The sequence below is a fragment of the Mus pahari genome, chromosome 13, assembly GCF_900095145.1.
Source record: "Mus pahari chromosome 13, PAHARI_EIJ_v1.1, whole genome shotgun sequence".
Classification (NCBI taxonomy): domain Eukaryota; kingdom Metazoa; phylum Chordata; class Mammalia; order Rodentia; family Muridae; genus Mus; species Mus pahari.
The window spans coordinates 28,501,731-28,527,079 of NC_034602.1; the positions used below are offsets into that span (position 1 = coordinate 28,501,731).

Below are 25,349 nucleotides of genomic sequence, written 5' to 3' on the forward strand. Positions count from 1 at the left end.
TGGCCCGAGCCCTGTGTTCTCTATACTTAGCTGTCTGTACTTCCAAAGGTCCTTCCTGCAGCAGGAAGAGGGGCACCCAAGTGGGCGGTTCTGATAAGGTCGAATCCATGCTGTTACAGCTTGGATGTCTACCTGCTACCTAAGGAAAGCTGACCTGGGCCTTGAACCTCGGTGGGGCAGGGATTGGCCTGGGGGCAAGAAGTCCTCACTTCAGGAAGAATGGAAGCATCAGGACACACAGAGAAGGTGGGAAGTGCCCCAGGGAAGGCTATTCCAGATTCTTCTCCTGTCAGTCAAATCCATCCCTTGAGACATATAAATAAATAAATAAGCCCCAGGAGTTTGCAGAGACATAGGTGGTTAGGGCTTCCTGTGGAACCCAGGGTCACCAGCCATGACCCCTCTTAATGAGATGGGGTGGGGCTTTCCCTAAGGTCAGGGGCCTGGAGATGGGTGGACACTGGTCTCAGACCTGCCTCTTCACACACAGCCCACCGGAGGGGCTAAGCTGATCATGTGCTTTTCTTGTCCCATTGTGATCCACCCATGCCTAGGGTCTAGAGTTGATCCTATAGCCATGGCACCCCCCCCTCCCCGAGCAGATGTCCTGTGTGGGGGGGACTGTTGAGGACTTGGCCTTTTGCTTAGTGACAAAGCACACCCTCAGAGGCCTGTATGTGGTTGGCTCTGCACCAGACTGTGGTAAATGGTAATGTAGTTAGATCTGAGTGCTCTCTCCAGGGGCATCCCTGCATATACCCTGAGCTTGTGGCCGTCACTCTCGGAGGCTGGCCGGAACAGTGCTGGGTGTCAAGTTCCTCCTCCTTAGCTCCCATCATGAAGTCCCAAGTTGCTCCTTCAGAGTCACTGGGATTGGGTGACTGTGGTTATCTGCTCTTCTGGGTCTTTCACAGCAGGTGCCTGGCATGTTTGGAACTAGCCTTCAACCTCTACTCTCTCCCAGCTGGAGTGGGGAGGTCTGTGCATGAAGCCGTGAATGTGCCCAGCTGTAGTCCTCCCCCATCCTCCCATGCGTCTACTCTAAGCTGTTTCCTTTCTACTCCCCAGTCAGGCTCTGCCTGAAACAGAGGCTTGGGACGCCTTCCCGGGTTGGGGGGCTGTTTGTCTCAACTGTGGGTTCCCAGGAGGGCTCTGTAAGGTGTGGGACAGCAGGCCGGGGGGCAAAGAGTGAACACTGTGGTCACATGTGGTCATGTTGTTCTGCAATCATGTGCTATTCAGGTGAGGGGCAGTGGGGTCTGAACTGAACCATAAGCTAGAAGGGAGTAGCCTGGGAATCCTCATTTGTAAACTTCCTCAGAACAATCCTGGCCTCAGCTGTCTCCTGGACCATGTCAGGGCTAAGAACAAAGGGCTCTGGAGGGTTGGGAGAAGCTCTAGGTTCAGGGTGGCTGGCCCCGGACCAGGTGGCTGGAGGCCAGAGATACCCCCTGCGTTGTCTCCTCATCAGTGGGCACCACAGATCCCTGTGTCATTTCTGGAGTTAGCATTCCATTTCTTGGGGCTCGGGGGTGGGGTGGAGCAAGGGGTGAGCGGGATGTACAAACTGACCTCTGTTGTCTTTGGTCTAGGTCATGACCACTTCATCTTCTGGATTCACTATGACGCATCCAGGTAGGCACCTAGCTTTGGTCCCCAGCACTCAGTGCAGAGATGCAGGGTTTAGAGTTAAGGGGATACCCCTGTTGGATGGGGAAAGAGTGTGGGCAATGGGGCAACAGCGGCATCTGGGGAGCCTGGAAGAGGTGAGCAGTGGGAGGTGGTGAGCTGAGGACAGATGGATGGCTCTGGAGCATGGCTGGGTGGACAGGAGTGGACAGTGGACAGCCGGAACATGGTCTGTGGCGCAGGAGTGATTTGAAGGAGTAGGTCCAAGCCCTAAGTGTGTACCAGATAGCAAGATACACAGGACAAGGAAACTGGCCCAGGGGTTCCAGCTTTTCAGGACGAGTTTGTGGAAGAGGTGGGGATGTCAGAGGACTCAACCAGGATGGGAGGGTCCTTGGAAAGAGCCTGGCTGTCAGCAGAGGAAAGCTGGAGGGCATAACCCTGACAGGGCGAACCCTGGAGGGTTGGGAGAAGCTCTAGGTCCAGGGTAGCTGGCCCTGGACCAGGTGGCTGGAGGCCAGAGATATCCTTCGCTTTGTCTCCTCATCAGTGGGTACCACAGATCCCTGGGTCTCTTTTTCAGAGCTGAGTGGTGCCTTTGGAAGGTCCTGTAGGTAAGATAGATCCCAATCGGACCCAACAAGGAGATGTGATAGGAAGCAGTGGGTGGGACCACAGGCAGGCAGGGTCCACACACGGGCCAATAGGAGACTCCCAATCTCATCTGTGGCTGGGGTTTTATGACTCAGTTGCTCAGCCTGGATTCTGGGTCCATATAGAATCTTTGGTCCAGGGTCCTCCCTGACATCACAGAGTAGCAGAGTTGGTCCTCACTGTTCAGGGATCTACCTCTGCTTACCACATCTCTAAGGCTGCCAGTGTTATACATTGATATGGTAGATACCCCGCCCCAGGATCCAAGGGGCAGAGACAGGGGAGGCACCACTTGAGGACAGGGCCCTCTCCCTCTGAGGGTAAGGGTGGGGTCACATGGGAGGCAGGGCCTTGACTCTGGTGGGACGTGTGAGTTTGCTCTGGACCAGACTCGGACCAGAGATGTGCCAGGTTATAGCAGGTGATCAGCCTGCAACTGCGGGAAGGGACAGTCAGGCAATGATATCTCATTGTCTGTTGTGTTGTACTTAAGTATCTGAGTCTTAAAACAATGCTGGCCAGAGCTAAAACTGAATTAAGGTGCCAGGAAGGACATGGGACATGGGAGACCCACACCTTCCTGAGCATCTTGGGCGTGTCTTCTTGGGCAGATAGTGAGTTTAGCTAGAGAGGAGGCATCTCATGGCGTCTGAACCGCACTCCTCTGGCCTAGGACTTTGGATGTCCATTGGCTCTGAAACTTCCATTTGTCTCCCTAAGTTTAGGCTTCAGGTTTCTCCTGCTTCTCCTGCCTAGACAATCTTGGGGAAAAGTGGGTCCAATCTGAAGTGCCCAGACTTGGGAAACATGTTCAAACCCAGAGACCTGGAACCTAGCCCCAGGTCTCCCTCCTCTGCCTTCAAAGGCTCCATGCTGAGGCCTGGCCTCTCCGGTCTCACTCTTAGACCCTGAGGCTCCACCAAGACCTCAGCCAGAGCTGACCTGTCATGCCCTCTCCTTAGCCATGCCCCTTCTGCAGCCTGCCAACCCTGTCCTGGGGGGCACTTCCTTGCTGCCTGACAGGCAGTGCAGGCTGGTACTAGCTCTCCCTTCACCCTGCTGGCAGTGCAGGCTGGTACTAGCTCTCCCTTCACCCTGCTGGCAGTGCAGGCTGGTACTAGCTCTCCCTTCACCCTGCTGGCAGTGCAGGCTGGTACTAGCTCTCCCTTCACCCTGCTGGCAGTGCAGGCTGGTACTAGCTCTCCCTTCACCCTGCTGGCTGAGCCTCCTTGGAGAGGTTTTCTTCTGTTGTGATGGATTCTCTGTGCTACAGATGCACCAGATTCTCAGAAATCCTTCGCCTCAGATCAGAGATTTCCTGGGGATTGAAAACGCTGAGCCTGCCTTTGCTTGCCAAGGGCTAAGACAGAATGTTCTGTGAGCAAGCAAAGCCAGCTCCCTGATTTGAGGCCAGTAAATGGACGTCCCATGTGGCCCTGTGCAGTAGATGAGCCTCACCGTGGCTTGGACAGGACAGGACTTTAAGATCTCCAAGGATGTTGTGCATGCACTGTGTAGTAGGGGGTCTGCCCTGAAGTCCCCAAGACTGGGGAATTGGGACAGAAGTGCTCACTTGCTTCATTGAATAATCAGTGTGCACCCCCACAACCCTGGGGGCTCATCTGGCTGTACTGGCTGATGGATATGTAACTTGGGAACTAGGGGCCTCTCTGCCTCCGTCTCTCTGTGAAGAGCAAGCTGTTGCCACAGACCACCATAGCCATGTTGGCACCAGGGATGAGGGGGAAGGCGGGAGGTCCTGGCTGAAATCTTCAGGTGGCGCTTGTCACGGTGGTCATGGCAGGGTAGTCAGGATCCCTGGGACAGACAGACAGAGCCAGGCCTCTCTCTGAATATGGGGTACAGAGACGAGCTTACCTCAGGGGCTCTCAGTGTCCCCAGTCTGAGCCCCAGCCCTGACTTGGATTCTGCAGTCTTGGCATGTGCTATGGGGGCGGGGACTTCACCAGCATCTTGGTATCTAGGCTGCTAGTCCTTGGAACAGAGGACAAAGGAGTGACTGCTCTTGCTTACCACTCTGAAATGGTGCTTTGTGTCCCATTCTGTGTGGTTGTCCCCCACCCCATAGGGGCACAATTACGAGAGTGCCACCAGAGAAAGGTCTTGACTTTGCCAGCTGTGTGCAGGGTCCCTGGGCCTGCAGGGAAGGGGCTGGGGCCCATCCAAACGGTTCACTTAGCAGCGAGTCTACCATGAACCCCACTTGCTGAGCATGGAGGGTCCCTTTTGCTCCTTGGACTGTGAACACACTGCCCATCGACGGCTAGGATATGGGACAGGGGTAGGAGTGGATTCTTGAAAGAGAATTCAAACTGCCGAGGTATCCTGGAGGGAGGGGGCTGTCCATCTTGCTGGGGACAGGGATGGAGCTGCTGGCTGTGCTCCACCCACAGAGGGGTCCTGATGGGAATTACCCAATCTATTGGGAGTTACTCCAGCAGTTCCTCCTGCAGTGGGACAGAGAAGAGGGTCGGGCAGAGACAGCAGGGATATGCTGACCCTGGAGAGGCAGGAGAGGAGCCGTTGCACTCAGGAGGGTATGTGGGAGAAGGGACGTAAGATGATGCTTGAAGGGACAAGGGACAGGCCTTGTGGGAGTCATAGGGGTGAGTGCCTGGACCAGGTAGGGGGCCGTGTTTGAGTCCTAGGATCCCAGCACTGGCCCCAGTGGGGATGGAAGAACTGGGGAGGGTTTCCAAGGTGAGGTGGGAGGTGGGAGGTGGAGGAGGGAGGGCACTGGCCCGTGAGGGGTGGGGAAGCTCTGTTGAGTGGCCTTTTGGGGGTACCTCATGTCTCCCAGCTATATCTCAGAAGTCTTCTCTCCATAGGATCTCCAGGGCGGGTGGCTGCTGACAGCCCTGGGCCTGAGCGACCACACAGCGAGACGCCCACGTATGTGAATATCCCCACCAGCCCCACCTCCAGACCGCAGCTGCACTACATGGACTTGGAGCTCCCGGGGGCCAGTGGGGGTGTGCGAGGTGGGTTACAACCGGGGACCTCAGAGGGTAGTTGTGATCTTAGCACTGGACCTGTGCCCCAGGTGCATCAGCCCTGGTTAGAGAGCCCTTCCTCAGGGCCTGTAAGCGACCTTCCCAAACAGCCAAGACCTTCAGCTCCTGCCCCTACCTGCCAGAGTTCTGACAGGGTTGCTGGGGTGGGAATGGAGACGGAGCAGAGTGCCCACTAGCTCTATCACCTGGGGCACCCGCAGAGAAGAGGGACCTGCAGGCTGGAGCAGGGGCAGCTGGGCTGGGGGATGTTCTTGCGGGGTCCACTCACCGTGGGCTGCTTTCAGGGGCCAGCACCTCCCGCTATGCCCAGATTGACATCACAGCTACAGAGACAGCACATCGTGTCGGGGTCCGGCATGCGCAGACTCGGGAGGAACGGTTGCCAGAGTTGGAGCAGCGGAAGAAGGGGCCCTGAGGCTGGGGCTGGCTGGACACATGGCCAGCTGGACTGTCCAACGTGGCCAGGCGGGGTGTTCACATTTGTGGACGATGGCCTTTTGGGGCTAGAGGCCTTGGCCTGTCTGTGTACTCTGGTGGTCAGTAATTGAAGCTGAGTCTTGACCTGCCGCAGTGGGGGCTGTGGCTGGTCTTCGTGCATTGGAACGAGTGGTCATAGGTTCTGGGCCCATACCATATCAGTTCATTCCAATGTGTGAAAGGCATGTATCAGCCTCCTCTTTGCCAGCAGGGCCTCTTGCCTCGCTGGTGGCCAAGGCTTGACTTGAACAAGTTCTCCTAGGCCATGGGGCCACCAAGAGACCCATCTCCGGGAATCAGTAGCCTCAGTGTCTGTCACAACAGCACTGCTGAGCCACCCGGTGGAAATGGAAAGTCTCCCAGGCCTGGAATGCAAGCTGTTCTACCCATGCCGGACGAGGTGACCACGATGTCAGCTTGCACTAGCAGAACACTCTGCGCTGGTCCTGTCCTCAGAGGGACCTGTGACTTGCCACCGCTGTACCACTGACTGGCTCTGCGGCTGGGACACTGCAGCCTCCCTCCCTCTCCTTCTCCTACAGTGTCTCTCTTGAGCAAGGTCCTGTACCTTGGGATGAAGGCCATGGTGGGGACAAGTCTGTTTCCTCTTGTCATCTTGTTGGGACCTACTCCAGCAGTCAGGTACATGGTTTTAAACCCCCACTGTTACATTTTTAACAATTTATATTATTTTCTAAAGCTGTGAGGTCTTTCACATCTGATTTATGCCCCAGACTGGATGGGAACAACACCTTGCTGCTGAGCCAAGGGGGTCAGGGATGGGCATGGATGGTGGTGCCAGGTTGGCATTTACAGATGCCCCTATCGTTTGATATTTCCAGGACGGAGTTTCTGGGGTGGCAGCTCTCCTGCCCTGCCTGCCGTAGCGCTATGGGGAGAAGCTTTAGCAGAGACTCCTCCCAGAAGCCAGTCCCATCCTTTTCTCTTCTGCTTTTCCTCCTCCAAGGAGTCCAGTTGTCTGCGGTTGCCACAGGGGGGTGAGAAGCATCCTGTTCCTTTGAGGGCCCCCCTGGTGTTGGCAGGTAGCTCATGCCAGCCACAGATGTCCACTGCCAAGCACAAGGGCATCACTGGATTGCTGACACAGTCCCTCCTATATGACTATTTTCGGGGAGTTAAAAGTTTAGGAACTGGGCGTGTGTATGTGTGTACGCGTGTGCGCGTGTGCGTCCATCAGTGATACCAGCTCATGGGAAACTGAGCAAAAATGACTGCCAGGAATCTGAGGCAGCCTCGTTGAATTGGTGTGTTTTGGAACAATCAGAACTCTTTCAGAACAAACAGGAGAACTAGAGTTCAGATCCCCCGGTGCTCATAAAAATGCAGGTGGGTGTGGTGGCCCTTCTATCATCCCAGCCCTTGGGAAACTTCCTCAGGAGGAAGCTGGCATATCAATGGCATACCAGATACGCTGCCATATCGGGAGATACAGCAGGATTGGTGAATTCCAGGTTCAGACAGAGATAGTCCCAAATTTTGTGCGTACAATTAATAAAAACATCCAGTATCAACTTTGGGCCTCCACATAAGTGCACACGCATGTGATTATGCAGCCTCCTCATATTTGCTCACACATATAAGCACACACACATACCACATGCCAAGGTTTTTATTTCATATAAATGGCATTCTAAGTGGGCATTGACTATCTCTCAATACTGAGAAGCCATGCCTCCACCCTGCCCACTTGCCATCAATCACTGTGAGAAGTCACACTGAGACCCAGCATATCTGGTAAAGCACTGTGCATATGGACCTTGCTGGGCCATTGAACATTACTGATGGGTGTGGAGCTCAGGTGGCTTGTCCTGCTACAAGATGCTGCCCCCTGGTGGGTAGAGGCGCTGAGCATCCGGAGGACTGGGTAGATGTGCCTGCTGCCGTCAGGGTATACACCCTGACGATGGTGGTGCTCCTATTTTCAGTTCCCTCATGATCAGAGGAACAGCAGATTCTCAGGCACTCCAACAGCTCCGTGGTTCAGAATGGCCCCTCTATGTCCTGCTTGTAGTTTTAGCTTTTTTGAATTGGGCTGTTTATTAAGATAGCATGGATGAACACTTGCTAATAATGTTTGCCATCAGAATTTTTTTGTTGTTGTTTTTTTTTTGTTTGTTTTTTTGAGAGTATAGCCCTGGCTGTCCTGGAATTCACTTTGTAGACCAGGCTGGCCTTGAACTCAGAAATCCGCCTGCCTCTGCCTCTGAGTGCTGGGATTAAAGGCGTGCACCACCACGCCCGGCTTTTTTTTTTTTTTTTTTGGTAGCAAGATAAGATCTCATGTAGCTCAGGCCAGCCTCAGATTCACCATATAGCCAAGGATGACCTGAACTTCTGATCTTCCTACGCCTATCTTCCAAGTTCCAGGACTATAGGTTTGTACCACCATGCTCAGTGTATGCGGCTAGGGACCAAACCAGGGCTTCATGTGGTGCTAAGCAAGCATACCACCTGCTCAGTCACACACCTAGCACCTAGATCTATACTTGCTACTAAAGACAGCAACCACGCCCAGTCTCCAATTTCAACTGAGGATTTCTTGTTTTTATGTCACTATATGAGCATGACCATCTTGTGGTCACCTGTCAGTCTAGGTTCAGCCCATCCATTCTTCACGTGGGCCATGAAGATGGTCTGTGCCTCCTGTGTGCCCATGACCCATGCTTGCTGCATGCAGCTCTGGTCACGTGACTGGGAACTCTACTCTCCCCTTCTTGCTAAACAGTTATCCTTGGAATGTGACTTCCTGTGACCACCATTCATACATGGTCAACACTGCTCTAGTTGTGTGGGCTCACCTCAGAAGATCCAAAATCAGGCTGCAACCATTTTTTTTTGTTGGTGGTGAATCTCTTCTCCACGCTTCTGAACTATCCCAGTGAAGAGCTGTTAGCCTCTGTTGGTATCACAGCCTTCGGGCACCTCTCCTGGCCCGAGTCCCATGTTTTCTTTCTTGACTTGAAGCCTTCATCTTCAGGAGCATCAGGAGCTGAAGAAACGGTGCCTAACTGACACTTTGGCCCCCATCTCTAGCGCTAGCTCAGCACGGTGCTGAGGTTCACACATTTAGATTCTGTCCCGGCACACAAGCACACCATACATTATGCCTCTAACGTCTCTGCTCGGTCAGGTTGCTTACAGCTAGAACAGCCAGGAGTGAACTTGCTATGGCATTCTTGTCTTAGGACATGCATACATGATAGTGCCAGTGCAGGTTGTACGGTAGAGTGGTGTGGTTTCACCACTGCACACTTCAATGCCTGTGTGCATGCACACACACACACATGCACATGCATACATATTCATACCCAACTGGGGACTCTGCACTCAGCCATCTTAGAGGAGTGGTCTTTAGCAGCATCACACGAGAGAATCTGCAATTCCCCGCCACCTGTACAAATCAGCAGCCCCTTCTCATGCTGCTGACCATGTGGATATCTTCGCTGGTAAAGAGTCTACATGATCCTTTTGCTCTTTAAAAAGAACTAGCTGGACAGACAATTCTCCATGCGGTTTAGGTCAGCCATTTCTGATGTACTACAGGTATTTCCTTTTTGGATGTAAGATCTCCCCTGCTCAGGATAACTTGAACTTCTGATCCTCCTGCCTCCACTTCCTCAGTGCTGAGATTACAGGTGTGTGCGCTATGCCCAGTTCGTGAGGTGCGGGGGACTGACCACAGGGCTCTGTGCATGCTAAATGGGTACTTTGCCAACGGAGCCCTAGCCCTTCATTTTCTGCTGACTTTCTTAGTGGAAAAAAAGTAGAGATTGTGCAGATCTCCAATTCTGATGAAGTCCAACAAACTTTTCTCAAGTAAACCATTCAGCTCATTTAAGAGCTTAACCTAACTTCAGAAAAACCATTCTTCCTGGGCTCTCTTGTATTGTTTTGTTGTTGCTGTTGGAGACAGGTTTTCTGGAACTCCCTCTATAGACCAGGCTGGCAATGAACTCAGACTGCCTTTGCCTCCTGAGTGTTGGGATCAAAGGTGTGTACCCCACAACCCCCATCATCTCCTAGTTCTTATCAGCATGGTTTGCACACTGCCTATGACCCATTTTGCATTGTGTCTGAAGCAAGGGGTCCTTAATTTTCCCCAGTGAGCCAAGTGGCTCCAGCTCCTTTTACTATGAAGACACTCTTGTCAACCCAGTTGCCTCTCTTGAATCTACAAGTGCCACTCAGGTCCCTGCATCCCAGTGTCTCCCCACAGGTCATCCAGCATATATGCCATCTACCCACCAACCTGCTGGCTCCTTTTTGCCATCATTCTTTAACTGTGAGCTACCCTGGGCTCATGGGACCTTACCTTTGGGTTGGACAAATAGAACACGGGTCATTTTTTTCCCAGAAAGAATGCTTTAAGACATTTTATTCATTGTGTGAACTCATGTGCCGTAGCTTTCATAGTTAGGAGGACAACTTGTATGAACCTGTTCTCCTATACAATATGGTGACTGATGACCTGCCAGTCTGGGGACTTTCAGTCACTGTTGCTAGGTGGCAGAGCCTGCTCGCCAGAACCTCAACTAAGTTTGTAGCTTGAGGTTCCCTTGCGGCAGGAGTCACATTCACCCAGGGAAGTTTGCAGCCTCTGACTTCTGAGAGCTTAGTCAGGAGTGGCTTCCTGACTAGAGGTCGGCTCCAGAAGCAGGCAGCCCCCACACAGGTCACACCTCTCCCTAACTTAGCTGTGGACTCTCTATCACTCACTCTGAGATGGTTCACTGCGCTGTGGACTGTCACCATGTCCATTTCTAAGCTCTGGAATGCAGCCATGGCCTCTGGCTCCAGGGATGGAGACAAACGTGAGTGATGGCGCATCTGATAGCCAGGCATTCCCCTGCAGCTGACTCTGAGACTGGTGTCCGGGGCCCAGTGTCATCCCAGTCCCCTGGGCTGTGAGGCACAGGAGGCCTTGGTGTTGGGCTGAACCGGAAAGGCAGAGCTGAGACCCTAGCAACAAGAATTTCTCCAGGCCTCACACACTGCTGAGGGCTCTGGGAAGATATTTACTAGTGCTCAGAGGGACACACCCCAGCTGGCCTGGATGGTGGCAGACACAGCGTGGGTGAGGGAACCACACTGCCTGCTGTTCCTTGCAGCTGCTGTCCTTAACCCACAGGTTTCTTGCATGGTGCCCTGGGGGTTTCGCCCATATAGGAGTATCTATGAGTGTTCACTTGTGTATAGGTACACATGTAAGAGTGTGCACACATCAGAACGAGAGTGCCTTCTCCCACCATGCGCCACCTTTGTTTATTTGGCTGGGATAGCTAGCCAGCTTGCTCAGGCTGTCCTTTCTCTGCCTCTCAAGTGCTGGGACTGTAGGTTAAGTACACTCACCAAGGCTCTGCAGATCCAAACTGTAGACCTCAAGCTTGCTGGGTGAACATTTTATTCACTAAGCCTCTTTCCAGCTTTGATATTCTTAAACATGGTTAGCTGCATACCCCTGATAGGCAGATTCCAACTTCTGAGCTGAGATTCAGCAGCTAACAAACTCAATGGCCTGATCTTCCAGGATCAGCTGCTGGGGTCAGACGAAATTTTGGCTACTCTGTGTGAGGGATCAGATACTAAATCTGGATATGGAAGCTGATTAGGGTCTTTCAGGGGTGGAGGGGGGGGGCAGAAAATGTTCTCCCTACAAGACCTGTAGGCTTTCACCTCTGCCATCTTTGTCCTGAAATCTCTTGATTTAAAACTATCTGGGGCCGGATCCCCCAGGGAGGGAGAGGGTACGTGAAGCGGGGAGGGAAATGCTTCCAGGGGGTAAACTAGTCTTCCCCTCCCCCCTTTCATCTGTAACGTAATTTGCCATGGCTCAATGGACCCATCCTTCAAGATACCAGGTAAGGACTCGAAGGCTCAAAACCCTGCCATGTATTTAAGGACTCTGTACAGAATATTTCCAGTGGCAGGCAGGTTTATGTGATTTCAATATAAATTGTTTTGCTGCAGCACGTAGGCCAGTCATATCTCACTGGTAGCTGTACCCAAGGCCCTCGTCCAGGGTGGTGACAACTACACTTGCTTCAAAGAAAAGAAGTCCTTGCCAGCCACTGTAGGATCAGCTTGGTATTTCAAGGGATCCTCCTTGCCACTGTGGTCAGCCACACCAGTCACCACAGGTCTATGCAAGCCGATGACATGCTGACAGCTCCCCGTGTCTTCAAGTGCTCTCTCTAGGCTGCTGCTGGTGGCTTCTGGTCCTCAGAGCTCATTGTGCCGAGCCCTCGAGACCCTGCTAGACAGGTCCTGTAGATGCTTCTTCACCTGTATAAGGGGACATCTGTTAGTCAGGGACACCATGGCAAGCCTGCTATCATGACATCACAGCTGAAATCCAGTACTACACACTCTGGCTCATCTTCCACTACACAGTTACCCAGACCATGTCATAAGTAAGGACAGAGCTCAGGGCAGACTCAAAATCAGAAGGAATGCTAAAAAAACAAACAGCTGGAAGCAGATCACCCCAAAAGACAGTGACACTGTGGAGACTCTCGTGAAGGCGGTGACTCTTCCTCACAGCGGTGGACACCTACAGGGGGTCACAGAGAACTCCACTTCTGACCCCTTAATTCCACAAGCGTGCAAAGAGCCATACTGACCTACCAGACACAGACCTGGCTTGTCTGTGGTTTTAATGAGTTCTCCCAGTGACAGCCGCTAGCGCTACCCTTCATATGAGACCCGTGGTCTGACGTCAGTAGCTCCAGGTCTCAAAGCATACTATGGGGTCCTGGCACTCCTAGTTTATGGTCCAGATTCACAGGGCCCCTCACTGCAACAAATCTCTTAGTGGCCAGGGGCAGACAAGAATGTGTTTGAATTTCAGCCCTGTGAAAACCCCCAAATCCTATGGTAACCTCAACAATGGCCTCTGAGCCCCAGGGATTTAGGCTCTGCTGTTCTACACACTACTCCACCTCTCAGAGTTTGTTTATCTTTGCACAGTTAACTCTCTGCTCAATCTGAGAAGGTACAGGAGGGAATCGCCCATGCTGGCCATAGCCCCAGATCCTTCCAGAGACAAGTTATGCTGGGTCCTCGGGGTTCCCAGCACGAGTGGGGACCACTCACACAGCTGGCCTGCCTTTGCTTGTTCGCATTGTTCTGTTTCCACTAACCCAGAGGTGGTTCCTTAAAGGGCTCCTGGGGACCCCACTGCCTATGCAGGCCACCTATGTCACATCCCAGTGTGGCTAGCCTGGGATCCAAGCTCACACCTCAGCAGGCCAGGACACGGCTCCCTGCCCAGAGCCTCTCTGGCTGCTACAATGCTGGCTGCCTTCCGTGTCTATAGGCATGTACATCTGACGTATCTACAGGCATGTACATCTGATGTGTCTACAGGCATGTACATCTGATCTGTCATGTTGTCTACAGGCACGGTGTCTGCTGGCAGTGCCAGCATCTCCCATGCTGAGTACCCGGCCACTCACGGTTCCAATGGACTGCATTTGTGTTTCCCTGAGTCAGGAGGTCATGTTTGTCTAAGACCCAAGGGTAGGTTGAACAGGACTGGGTGCAAGGACAGCGGTGTAGAGGATGGCATCCCCACCTTGTAGCCCAGCTCCTTGGTCTTCTCCTCCAGCAGCACGTACTTCTCCTTGTTGCGGCTGATGTGCTCGGGGTCCCCGATGCTCTCCACGTGCTTCAGCTTCTGGTGGGAAATCTCCAGCTGCTTCTGGTAGTGGTTGTGCTTTTCAATTTTAGCCTCGAAGTGCTTGAGCTCCTCCTAGGAGGCATCAGGAGCTTAGTCTCCCCGAGTCGGAGCCCTGAGGTGCCTGTCTCTTATCCACCGATGGTCCGGGCCACGGTTGACAACTCCCAGGCTGCATGCCTGAGAACTGCACATGCTTACTGCTACGAGTCTCTAAACAGGGACTGCCCACCAGAACCTGGTAGCAGCGGGGACCTTTGAACTATCCCTGGACACCTTCTTTCCTGCTGACTCCAGGTGGTCACCCATCTTCCACCTTCAGGAGATCATGACTAAGGCAGGCTGGACTTTGGGATCTAAGGTCTCTCCCCAGGGCCACAAAGGCTATACCCTCGTGAGGATGGCCTTGTGTCCACCTCACTGCCCCTGCCCCTTTAGGGCTCCTTTGCTTCTCACAGGTTGCCTGCTGCTGGAATTCCCTGCCTGCTCTCTTTTACCTCCTCTGTCCAGGGATCACTGGGAGGTCAGTGGTGGCCTCCAGAAATGCCACCTCTGGAGCTCCTTGGGCACAGACACACTGGAGAAGTCTTGGACAACTTGGGGACCTCGAACTATACAGGTCCCAAGCATATCCTATCCTACCCTAAACAGCAAAAGAACTCTCAACGATCCCATTCAGAAGATATTCCCCCCATCAGCTTCCTGGAGCTCCGCCCCCACCTCACCCCAGGCCAGGCATGTGGCCATTCATCCCTCTCAGCCCTCACAGCACAGAGCAGGGCAGGCCACCCCACCATGCTGCACCCAGGAAGCACTGGTACTGCTGGCATGAGTGGCGTGTGCCCGCCTGCTACCACCTGACTGCCGACCAGGACGACGGGGACTGCAGAGGCCAGGGGCGGGAAGGAAAGGGGTCAGGGCAGAAACACAAACGCACTGTGGGATGAGGAAAAGGGACAGAGAACCTGGCCCCATTAGAGACCACAACAGAGGGTGACATGGCTTTGTCCCAGTTTCCTTACCCTGAATGACTCCAGCTCCTTCTCAGTGAAGTTGGCAGACTGAGCCAGGTCCCACAGATCTATCACTCGGGGCTCTTCAAACTCTGCAGGAGAGCAAGGGCTGTCTGTCTGGGTAGGTGGCAAGGCAGGACACACTTTGGAGCTGGGGCCCAAGTGGCCTGTCATCCCAAGGGAATAGTGTGTGTTGCATCTTGGGAGCACTAAGTACCTGGTCTGTGCTCACAGCGCCAGCTTAGATGCAGCTCGATTGACACCCGGCTGCATCAGTGGAGGGGTCACATGCTCTAGACCCAGAATCACCTGCTACCCCTGTCCAGGGCCATCAGCCTGCTCCTGGCTCTCAATCGAGGTGGGTGTGACTGAGAGCAGCGGTATGACATGAAGATCCAGCTGGGCACTGGGGAGGGCTGTCACCAAGTCAAGGCTGAGGTTTGCCCATTCACATTTGTGCACCCATGACCCCTAGACTGGGATAAACAGAGAGCCATCCAGCAAGGTTCCCTGGCCTCAGAAAATCCTGCTGGCCACAGGGCCCTTCCTAGCCATGATCCAGGAGAATGCTGGTTTTCCGGAGACTATAGGAGTTAGGCCTATATTCCCACAGGCAGGCCAGTGGGAGAAGCAAAGGGACTGTTTGGAGGCAGTTCTCTAGGAGATGGCCCATGGAGGGCAGGATGGTGGTTAAAGAAAGTGTGACCTTTTGTAGCCCCACTGGCCTGAGATAGACTGGTCATCTCCACAGCACACAATCTCTGGAGGGGGAAGCAATGACTTGGCAACAGTCCTAGAGCCCAGCCCCACAAGAGCACACGACGCCTGCAAGGCCTTCTTGCAGGTGCTCCTCAGGAGGAGGTTTGCCTGGGCCCATGCTGTCTAAGGCTGTGCATGGAGGACTCTGTTGCTGGACATAAAACTAGGTACCACCACCCCAAGCCCCCATCCCCCGCCCCACTGCCTCCTGGTGCCCCAGGGATAGACAGTGAGCCTGGCGCTAGCACTCATGCAAGTCCTGAGAGGGTGGGGTTGTCACCGCGGCAGAAGCTGCCACCCTGCTTGATACAAGGGCATAGGCCAGCACGGGATCAATGGCGAAGCTGGGCTCCACTGGCAAGGGGATTCAGTCCTGTGTGACGTTAACCAAGGCTGAAAGACAGCCTGGATGGAAGGCCACTCTGCTACCACTTCAAAATAATTTTGGTGACAGGGCTGATGGCCGATCCAGAACATTTTTTTAAAAAATTAACCTTTATTTTATGTGCATGGATGTTTTGCCTGCATGTATGTCTTATACCACAGGCAGACAGTGCCCACGGAGGCCATTGGATCGTCTGGGACTGGAGTCACAGATAGTTGTGAGCTGCTATGTGGGTGCTGGGGATAGAACCCGAGTCCTCTGCAGTACTCTGAGTCGCTGAGCCATCTTTCCAGTTCCCAGCCCAGACACTTATATTACAGCTCCAGGAAGTGGGGCCCGGGACAGGCCACTGACAGCTGAGTATGACAAGTCTCCTAGGTACTCCTGGGCCCGTGCACCCGTCCCCAGGGCTTACCAGTGGTGGAGTCATAGCCCTGGTGGCTGACCTTCCGCAGGCGGTCCAGGCCCTGGTTGATGCTGCGCAGTCTGTCCTTCAGCTCAGTGTGCTTGCTGGTCAGGGTGTCGCTCTTGATGTGGGTCATGTCCGAGGGACTGAGAAGGTTCTCATAACCTTCTGTGGAACAAGACGCAGAGTGTTTGACAAGAACTGGCATCTTGGGGGCTGGTGAGATGGCTCAGCGGGTAAGAGCACCCGACTGCTCTTCTGAAGGTCCGGTGTTCAAATCCCAGCAACCACATGGTGGCTCATAACCATCCGTAACAAGATCTGACGCNCTCTTCTGGAGTGTCTGAAGACAGCTACAGTGTACTTAAATATAATAAATAAATCAATCTTTAAAAAAAAAAAAAAAAAGAACTGGCATCTTAGCGCCAAGATGGCTCTGCGTCAGCCGGGCGTGGTGGTGCATGCCTTTAATCCCAGCACTTGAGAGGCAGATGCAGGTGAATTTCTGAGTTCAAGGCCAGCTGGTCTACGGAGTGAGTTCTAGGACAGCCAGGGCTATACAGAGAAACCCTGTCTCGAAAAACCAAAAAAAAAAAAAAAAAGATGACTCCGCGTCCACCCACAGGCCTTACCTCTGCAGCCCTCAGAGCTAGCTAATGGATGTGCTATCTTAAAGCATCTAAGTGTGGATGTCTCAGCACCTGTACCCAAGGCTTGCCCCAGGGGTCGCCATGGTCCCTAATGCCTCCTACTTTCTCAGACCTCCTACTTGGCAAGGTCACACTACTTAGAACTCACGGTGGCTGGCTTAGGTTAGAGTGGTGGCCTGTTACATCAGGGCACCGCAGTCACCCCAGAAGCAACCTGCATAGCTGTACTGACTGGTATAAAAACCGTATTCATTCATGAACACGGGTAGAAACATAAGAGAAGGTCCCCCTTCCCTCCCCACAACCCTAGGCGACCGTGTCCCACTGTGCCCAGCTCACGCGGGCGTGGGCGGACGAACCTTCAGCTCTGCTCAGTGTGTCTAGCAGCACATTGTACTCATGGATCTTCTCTTTGTAGTGCAGAAACTCTCTCCACAGCTTGTCCAGTTCTTCACTGGAGAATTTCCCCGATGTCTTTGCCTAAGAGGAAACAGCCTGGGTGACCTCGTCTGTCCTGTCATCAGCACACCCCAAGGAGTTCAGGCGCCTATCAGCTGCATTCTTGCTCCAGGACAAAGAGCTTGGGGCTGGTCTCAATTCCTGCGAGCCATGTGACCCTCTCCTAGGTGTGTGTACCAGGAAAAGAAAACTCAATCTGGAAGCTCCTGAGGGGCAGAGGGGCAGTACCTCTGTTCCTCGATGTCCCAATTTGACAGGGCTGGCCAGAGAAGGAAAGGGAAGGACTCTGAGGAAGGTGCTACATCTGCTTAACTCTTCCTGCTGTGTACTTATTGAGACCAGCAGGGCCATCTTGATAGTCCAGCAGTGACCAGATCAGTGTAAACCAGACAGGCTATCCCAGGAGCTGGACCAATCGAGCCTGTGGCACCAAACCAATACCATATCCCCAGTGCCCACCCCACACCTGTGCTCTCTGCTTAGGTCTGCACCGCAAAGCAAAGGTGGGCCAGACCCAGTACTGCCCACTTTCTCAATCACAGTATCAAGAGCCCACACCAACACCTGTACACAGCTGAGGGCCCCTTTCCTAAGCCCAGAAGCAGGACTGCAGACCAGACAAAATAAAGGAAACCTATCTACCTGACCTGGCCGACACCTGTGTGACTGAGCCACACACCGTGAAGAGCACATCTAAGACTGCAGTCATGACAGCTAGGAGCAGCTCTGCTGAGCAAGAGTCACTAACCAGGACAGCTCAGACTTCACAGAAAGGAGAATATGAGCACAGATCATGTCTCGCGGTGAAGCCAGCAGCCGGAGTTGGTGTAAAGGTGACAGCAGAGACAGAGCCCACCCAGTCCCACCTCGTAGCTCTCCACGGGTCGGCGGCACAAGCTTCAGAAGACAAGGGGAAAATGGTAAGTGGTACCTTGTGCCACAGCTTTTCCAACCTGGGGTCCCCCAGCTCATCCTGGGTGTCTTCATTGAGTGCGTTGCTGTGCACCATCTGGGCGTCCTTCCTCCCATCCAGTCCGTACCTGGCCAGGATGACTAGAGAGGGGGCATTGGATTTTTATTGGACACGGTCTCCCTTAAGAGGCAGAAGCTGCCACATGAGCCTGTATGATGAGTATGCTTCTCCTTTTCTAGAAGATTCCTTCCACCCCCAGTGGCTACACACGATCTGGGGAGGACATGCACCCGTTTAGGTTCCCAAGGCTAGGGACTCGCAAGGCATCCTGGGTTCCATCACAGATGCTCCCCGCCTAAGCCCTGCTGAGTCAGGAGCTCATGGGCAGGGAGGGTGTGTGCTGATGTTTGGACTGAGCGGTCTCCTGGGTGTCAGGGTGATGGCTAGGAGAGGCTGGCCAATAGGCACCTAGCCTCTGAGATGTCCAGGCTCTATGCATGCCCACAGCCCTTCCACTCTGGAGGCCTTGGCATCTTCTGTCACCAACACACAATGGGCAAACCTGCCAGCTGACTTCAAGACCATCCTGTAACTTCCATGCCCCTGCCAGCCAGATTACCCTGGAACGTGCCTGCCACGGGAAGCCACCCATGCCTGCTTGGAGAGGGCTTGCTTCATCCCTGCTCTTGAGGGCAGAGACTCCTAGGCCTAACTTTTGCTTAGCTGCTGGGGATCTGTCCCTCACCTGCGACCCTGTTGTCTCTAGAAAGGGTACAGAATTTCTGTTGTTTTACTTTGTCATCGCTAAGCTGGTGACCCACTGACCCCAGTATTTTCTTGGGCCTTCATGTGACAAATCTCACTGGGCAGTTCCACATGGCACCGTGGTCTCCATGCCCTAGTGGGTTAGGGGACACATGGCTCACACAGCCTCCCACGCTGTTCCTTCTGACGGGCTCTGCTTTCAGTCACAGCCTACCCTGCAAGTGTCCCTGCTGCTCAGTTTACACCTGTCTTTGGGGGGTGGCTACCCTTTTCCCAGACCTAAGAATGACGGTGCTTTATACAGCCCAGAAGCTTGAATCCCCCCCCCCCCCCCACCACAGGAGTTGGGATTAATACACTGCAAGGCTTGCATTCCCACTGTCCTGTATGTGTTCCCAGACTGGTCTGCAGCATCTGATGACCACAGAAAGCCATTTCGACTGATGGGTCAGCAGGTATCTGTGGGCAGGCAGCGTGGGCGCATACACTGTGACTTGATCTGGACTCCATTCGATCTAACTTAGATCTTACAAAGCTATTTTAACAGTGGGCAGTGGCTTGAGCCTCTAACCTATGATGCTTAAGCAGGAGGAATGCTTTGAGTCTTGGAGTTTGGGAGTAGCCTGGGCAACACAGTAAAGTCAGTATGCTCAGATACCTCTCAGCCTCAGAGCCAGTGCCTGGCACTGCCTCTGCAGCTCTGCTGCCCAGCCCCAGCCTGCTCATTGCTTGCTACCACGCACGGAAAAGAGCTGTCACCCCCAACCCGGGTAACCCTGGTACCCGGGCTGGGTCTGGGTAGGAGGAGAACTAGAGAAGTGGGGAACACGAGCTCCATCAGACTTGGGCCCAAGGGCAAATGGCTCAAGACTGTTCAGAGTTAAGACTGAGCAAGCTCTGAATCCTGGATGCTAAGCTCTGTATGAAATGGAATCGCAGGGAGCTGAGTGTTTCCTGCAGTGTCCAGGCCCAGGCAGTGGGCATGTCCCTGAACAGCTGTCCCATAGGACTGAAGCCATGTGGGGTTTTGCACAGGACCTGAGGGTCTAGATGATGCAGCTCCCGTGAGACTAGCCCTTAAGGATCTGGCCTGGCCCAGGTAGAGCTGGTTATAGTTAGGAGGCCCATCCCTTTATATGATTACCAGCAGCATGTTTCTTACACCCTGGGTCTGGACTCTGCACTTTGGTCTCCCAGACGAGGGGCCAGTACTGACAATGACTTGAGCAGTGAAGGGAGGGCCCACGTGGACCACACCCAGAAGGTGGCTTGCATCAGAAAGCACCCATCTCCAGCACCAAGAGCTCCACCAAGGGCTTAGAAGAGTCAACTTCATGTGTCAGCTCCTAATCCCGTTAGGTCTGCTGCTCTGGGAGCCAGACCCTGTCAAGCTGGAAGAGCTAACCCCACCCAGGACATTGGCTAGCCAGAGGACGGTGGTCACTAACTCTCTGCCTGGTCTTGTGCATTGATTTCTCTATTTCTGAGCCCAACTCTATCTCTGCAGAGCTGGGTGCCCACTTCCTTCTGGTAGCTCCTGGCCTCCTCTCTTAGGGAACCAACTCCACATTCACCATCAAGCCTGAGGAAGGGACTCTATAAAGAGCAACTCCTGCCACAGCAGAAACCTTAGCACTGAGGGTCACACAGACCTTAGCACTGAGGGTTAGTTCTGAGGAAGTTGCCCATATGAACCCTGGTTATAGTTCAGTTGCTTATACCAGCCAATATTAACTACCATCACCCATCCTGCACACCAGTGGTACCTTACAGGGGGCACTACCCTCAGTTTGGGACTACTATGAGAGGCAGGGTGTGCCTAGGTCATGTGGAAAGCAGTGCGTTAGCACAAGGAGTGGGGGTGTGGCAGTGATGAGGGTCAAACGTGCCGCTGGTCAGCCAGTGGGTGGCAGAGCTGGGCTAGAACCTCATGCCCAGGGTATGCAGAAGAGATGGTGGCCAGTCTATGGGCTATGTCCCGAATGTCACAGGGTGGCACATAATGAACCCAAGTCTACCTATCAATGCCTGACTGTGGGCTGAGGGTGTGAGGAGGCTAGGAGGAGAATCCAGGTGGAGCACACACCCACCCTCTAGACCTAAGGACCCGTGTGTGCACTAGGTATGCACAATGCATAGGGCATGTGAGACTCTGCCCATCTTCAATGTCCACACAAGGAAATGCTCACAACCTGCCTTGCCAGCACAGTCCGTTCTGAGATCAGACCTACATCCTCATCTGGCTGACAGCATCCTTTGTCTCCTTCCTAGCCAGACAGCTCCAGAGCCTTTGGTTGCCTGGGCATCAATGTACCAAGACCCTAGCCCTGACTCTCTCCCAACATTCGTAAGACAGCACAGGAGCTTTTGAGCACAACCCAGGGCATGTGTCCTCAGATGAGTCACCTCACAGGCTGCACTTGCTGTTACAATGTCCCCCCACCTCCACCCCTGTCCCTCAACTTGGCCTGGGGGCTGGTGGCTGCCCCCGCCGTGAGAATAGGAAGAGAAGGTACCGTTGAGGTTGTGGATCAGTTTTGCTTCTTTCTCCCCATCCTTATCCAAGCCTTCCACCTTCAGCTTCTTCCAGTTGAGTTCGTCCCTCTCTTGTATCTTCAGGTCAGAATGCAGCTCGGCCAGCCTCACAGGAGACAGATGAAGCTGCCCAAGAAGAAAGGAATGACATGCGATAAGCTGATGTGTGATGGACCATGGGCAACACACACCCGGGGGAGGGGGAACTGGGAGTTCAGAGTGGGAAGGGGTGGAAGTCACCGACAAGACACACGGGGACTTCAAAGACTGATGGTGCCCTTGTCTGGAAATCCCAGGTCCAGGAGGAAGCCAAGGGCTGCAGAAGCCCCCTGCAGCAGGGTACCACACCTCTCCCACACTGACGCCTGGAGCTATGGACCAGGGAAAGGATACGTGTCCAGCGAAGGGCTGGACTTGGTGAAGAAATGAGTCTTCTTTACAAGAAGTAGGAGAAGAAAAAGAATCACCACACAGTAGAAGATTAAATTTATTAAAAAAAAAAAACTTGCCAATATAATCTTACTTTTTTTTTTTTTTTTTTTTTTTTGAGGTACTAGGACCAGATCCAGGGGCTTGGTAGGCATACTACCACAGAAAGATTCTATCTCAAAATCAATCAGTCAGGACTGTGTTCCCAGAGGACCTGAGAGGTCAGCTCCTGTAATCTGAATACATTTTGTCTAAGAGGACGAGACTGGGTCTCTGAGAGTATATGGTAACCCGCAGAGGTTTCCCTACCCCAGCTCCAAGGACAGTCCTTGGCTCCCCACACTGCCCAGAGTCTTCATCTTGCAACACACTGGGCAGGTCAAATCGCTGAGTCAGGACAGATGCGTCCCAAGTCCCCTCACAGCTCATCATCCTAAGCATGTCTACGAAACAGGAACCGGGTAACGCCAGAGCCATGGCATGAAGGGCTAGCCTGTCATGAAGCAACCCCACCCCTTCCTCCCGCAAATCTCAGATTGTCCAGGCTCACAAGACGGAGGTGGGCTCTCCCATACATGACTCCACTCCCTGAGGTATCACGACAGACCTCAGCTCTTCTAAAGGTGGATTGGGAAGGGGGGTGAGGCAAAGAGCTCTGCCACCTTTTTCTTCGGCCTCATACACTATTGGCCTGAAGGGCAGGCCACTATTGACCCTGAAGGGCAGAAGGCCCACCCCAAAGGCTTACATGAAAGATAAGAACCTGGCACTCTCCCCTTGAGCAGCTAGGGCCCAGCTGGAAGCCTCCATGTCTCAAACTTGACCTGTGTCCTCAAGGCCTAGGTTCCTTGAAAGTGGAGGGAGAAGACGCAGGACATCCTATATGGGGAGCACTGGAAGATCGTCCCCTTCCGTTTGACAGAAAAAGTGAACACAAATCCCCTGCAGAACTTTAGGGCTAGCGGGCTGGAGGGACACGCAGCCCAAGGCTTAGACAGGACGAAGAGAGCTGCCACCCTAACAGGGACACGAGACTGTGGACAACCAGCAGAAATATAATCTGACGCTGCCACGGATCAGTGGCTATGGCGGAGGACCCAGGGACCACCAAGGCACAGAGTGAGGACGAGTCACCTGGATGTGCATGTGGAGGGCTGGGGGCCACCTTCTGAGCGAAAGGGATCCCAGGATCTATGGACGGCAGACTACATTCCCCCAACACAGTCTTCGACGGTACCTGCTAATGTCTTCGTGGCCCCATCCTCCTCTTACTGGGTAATCCCAGGAGAAGCACACTCATTTCAGTGGGCACACCCCTGGAGATGGCTATCAGGGACAGCCAGCCTTTTCCTCCAGATGGTTCCCACGGCTTCCATGCTCTTCACACATCCACTCTCAGCTCTGCCCCGGGTCCCTTCCCCCAGAAAGCTGAACTGCTCTTCCAGGCCACAGGACTGTCCTAAACCTTTGCAGGCTGGACACTGCACACTTGTCCCCCTCTTGCAGCAGTCTCTCAAAGACACTGGCTGGCCACTAAGCTGTCTGTGAGGGACCACTCCCCTTCCCCAGAAGCCGCCCTCCCAACTATCTCTCCACCCTAAGCTTCCAGGGCCAAAGTTCTCCACGGTTTTCTTATAAAATTCACTCTTAGTTTGCAAATTATTTACTCCCTTCTCAAACTCAGGAATGTTTAAGCTGGAGGGCTAAAGGGCAACCTTCTACAAGCTTTCAAGGAAGATAGTGTGGCTCTGAAAGAATACTTAAACAAAGGCCCAGGTCCTAGCCTAGGACTGTAATTTGGGAGGGGACCCAAGTTCCAGGCCAGCCCTCAGGCTCTGGATATCTCCATTTCAAAAGGAAGAGAGATTAGCATAGCTGCTAAATCTAACTTCAGCATTCCCCAGAAGTCAAGTAGAGTTTACCAATACTAAGGAATTTCAATCCCCTAGGGATATGTTTTACCCAAATTAACCAGCTCCATTAGCAACTGGGGCTTCTGCAGTCTCTGTACCGGCTCATCTCAGGGCACCTGTTTTTCTTCTTTCATTGGAGTAAATACAGATAAAGAAAAGACTTGCAAGCCAGACCCCACGTAGAAAGCCCCCAGCTACTTCCATCTGAATTGGCTCTTTGGAAAGTTAGCTTTTTGGGCAGAGGTGTCCACAGCTAGGAAGGGTGGCTGTCACTCATTCTTTAGGGTCCCTAATTGCATTAAAGGCAACCACAGCCCCTTACAACCAGCACCAAGTTCCTTTTGGGCCTTTGGGTCTCTTATTACAAGTGAGGTCAAGATGGCCCACCTGACATTTAAAGGGGGGGCAGTACAAAGGGTAGGCCGTTCCCCGATCCTCTCGATCAGGGGCCTGCGCTCCTTCGCTCACACGCAGCTCCTCGCCCCCATCCCCGCGCGTCTCCCTGGCCCCCGCTCACCCGCTTGGCCTTCTCCCATAGCTGGTTCAGCTTCTCCATGCGGAACTCCTCCCCGGACTCGCGCTTGGCGGCCATCTCGGGCTCGTTCTTCTCCCGCGAGTACTTGCCGCCATGGCCTGCTATGGGCTGGGGCACAAGCAGCAGCGGCAGCAACAGCAGCACTAGCAGCTGGAGCCGGGGCAGCGTGGAGACCCTCTCTCTTCGAGGCGCCATCTTCCTCTGCAGCGCGAGCAGACTGACAGGCCTGGGTCTTGTAGGACCGCCCACCTGCAGCCCCGCCTATCAATAGGTCTCCTCGAGGCCCCGCCTCCCTTCTCAATCCGATCCCGCCCACCCCAGGCCCCGCCCACTTTTCGGTCTCTGGCTCCGCCCTGCCCACCGCCCGCAGAGAGCAAGGATCCCCAGGCATTTTCACGTTGGGGCTGCAACCTCCAGAGCTCACCAGTCGGGCTCCTGGGCTCCTGTAAGGAGACGAAGCTAGGAAAGCCGACGCTGCGGCTGAACTGGGGCTACTCGGTCTCATCTGCGCGCTTACGCACCGCCCCATTCCTCGTAATCACACAAGAAAGTGCGGCGGGCGATGATTTTTGCCATTAAACCCGGGAGCAGCTATCTCAGCTCCGTCTTTGGGACACATCTCAGACACTTCCCCTCCGCGGGGTTTCTGTTTGAAAGGCTTTGTGCATTTGCCTAGTCTCCGCACCTGCAGCCCTGAAGAAAATCCAAATGGACATAGTGAGGCCCAGCAAGCCTGTTGGGGGCGTGGCCTGGAGACAACCTGGTGCTCCGGGAACCCAGGGGTCTGGTACAGGCACTAGCAGTTTGGGCCCAGGAGGGACAGGCAGAAGAGTCGTCTGGTGAGGATGACCAGAAAGGGTCTCCAATGGGGAGAGACATGGAGGACAAGGGTAGGGGATATTTGGGGAAGTCGGTGCTTTATATTTTATTTTATTTTATTTTATTTTTTTATTTATGGTTTTAAGCTGTATTTTGAGTTTCCACAAAAAGGGTTCAGGATATCTGGAACCCTGGTGGTTTGCAGATGTTAGCACCTGTTTTCTGAGTTTGGTTTGGTAATTTTTGAACCTGTAGTTCTGGTTATCCTGGCACTTAC

The 25,349-nt window shown here is 53.6% G+C and overlaps 2 protein-coding genes across 3 annotated transcripts in view; one reads left to right on the forward strand and one right to left on the reverse strand.

The window, feature by feature from the left end:
• Dok7 (docking protein 7) overlaps positions 1-5,937 on the forward strand; it is a 31,830-nt gene extending 25,893 nt beyond the window's left edge. For both annotated transcript variants that reach the window (XM_021210955.2, XM_029545482.1), the window contains exons 8-10: positions 1,593-1,635; positions 5,133-5,285; positions 5,603-5,937. In XM_021210955.2, the coding sequence (XP_021066614.1) occupies positions 1,593-1,635; positions 5,133-5,285; positions 5,603-5,733 (327 nt within the window). In that variant the 3' untranslated portion in view covers positions 5,734-5,937. The remainder of the gene's footprint in view (positions 1-1,592; positions 1,636-5,132; positions 5,286-5,602) is intronic.
• Positions 5,938-10,176: 4,239 nt separating this feature from the next.
• Lrpap1 (LDL receptor related protein associated protein 1) lies at positions 10,177-24,491 on the reverse strand. Its single transcript, XM_021210428.2, has 8 exons — positions 24,236-24,491; positions 21,358-21,502; positions 18,095-18,216; positions 17,064-17,184; positions 16,064-16,222; positions 14,514-14,596; positions 13,390-13,566; positions 10,177-12,098 (listed from the first exon to the last, which is right to left on the reverse strand). Exons 1-8 carry the CDS (start codon positions 24,446-24,448, stop codon positions 12,036-12,038), a joined length of 1,083 nt encoding a protein of 360 aa, XP_021066087.1. The 5' UTR covers positions 24,449-24,491; the 3' UTR covers positions 10,177-12,035.
• Between the last annotated feature and the right edge of the window lie 858 nt (positions 24,492-25,349).

What these genes read in the sequence shown, in the direction of transcription:
- Lrpap1 (XM_021210428.2), bottom strand. Translation starts at nt 24,448, where the DNA reads ATGGCGCCTCGAAGAGAGAGGGTCTCCACGCTGCCCCGGCTCCAGCTG. An exon ending in TATGGGAGAAGGCCAAGCGG is followed by an intron (nt 21,503 to 24,235) that starts GTGAGCGGGGGC and finishes CTTCTTGGGCAG; the next exon opens with CTTCATCTGTCTCCTGTGAG. An exon ending in CACACTGAGCAGAGCTGAAG is followed by an intron (nt 16,223 to 17,063) that starts GTTCGTCCGCCC and finishes CTTGTTCCACAG; the next exon opens with AAGGTTATGAGAACCTTCTC.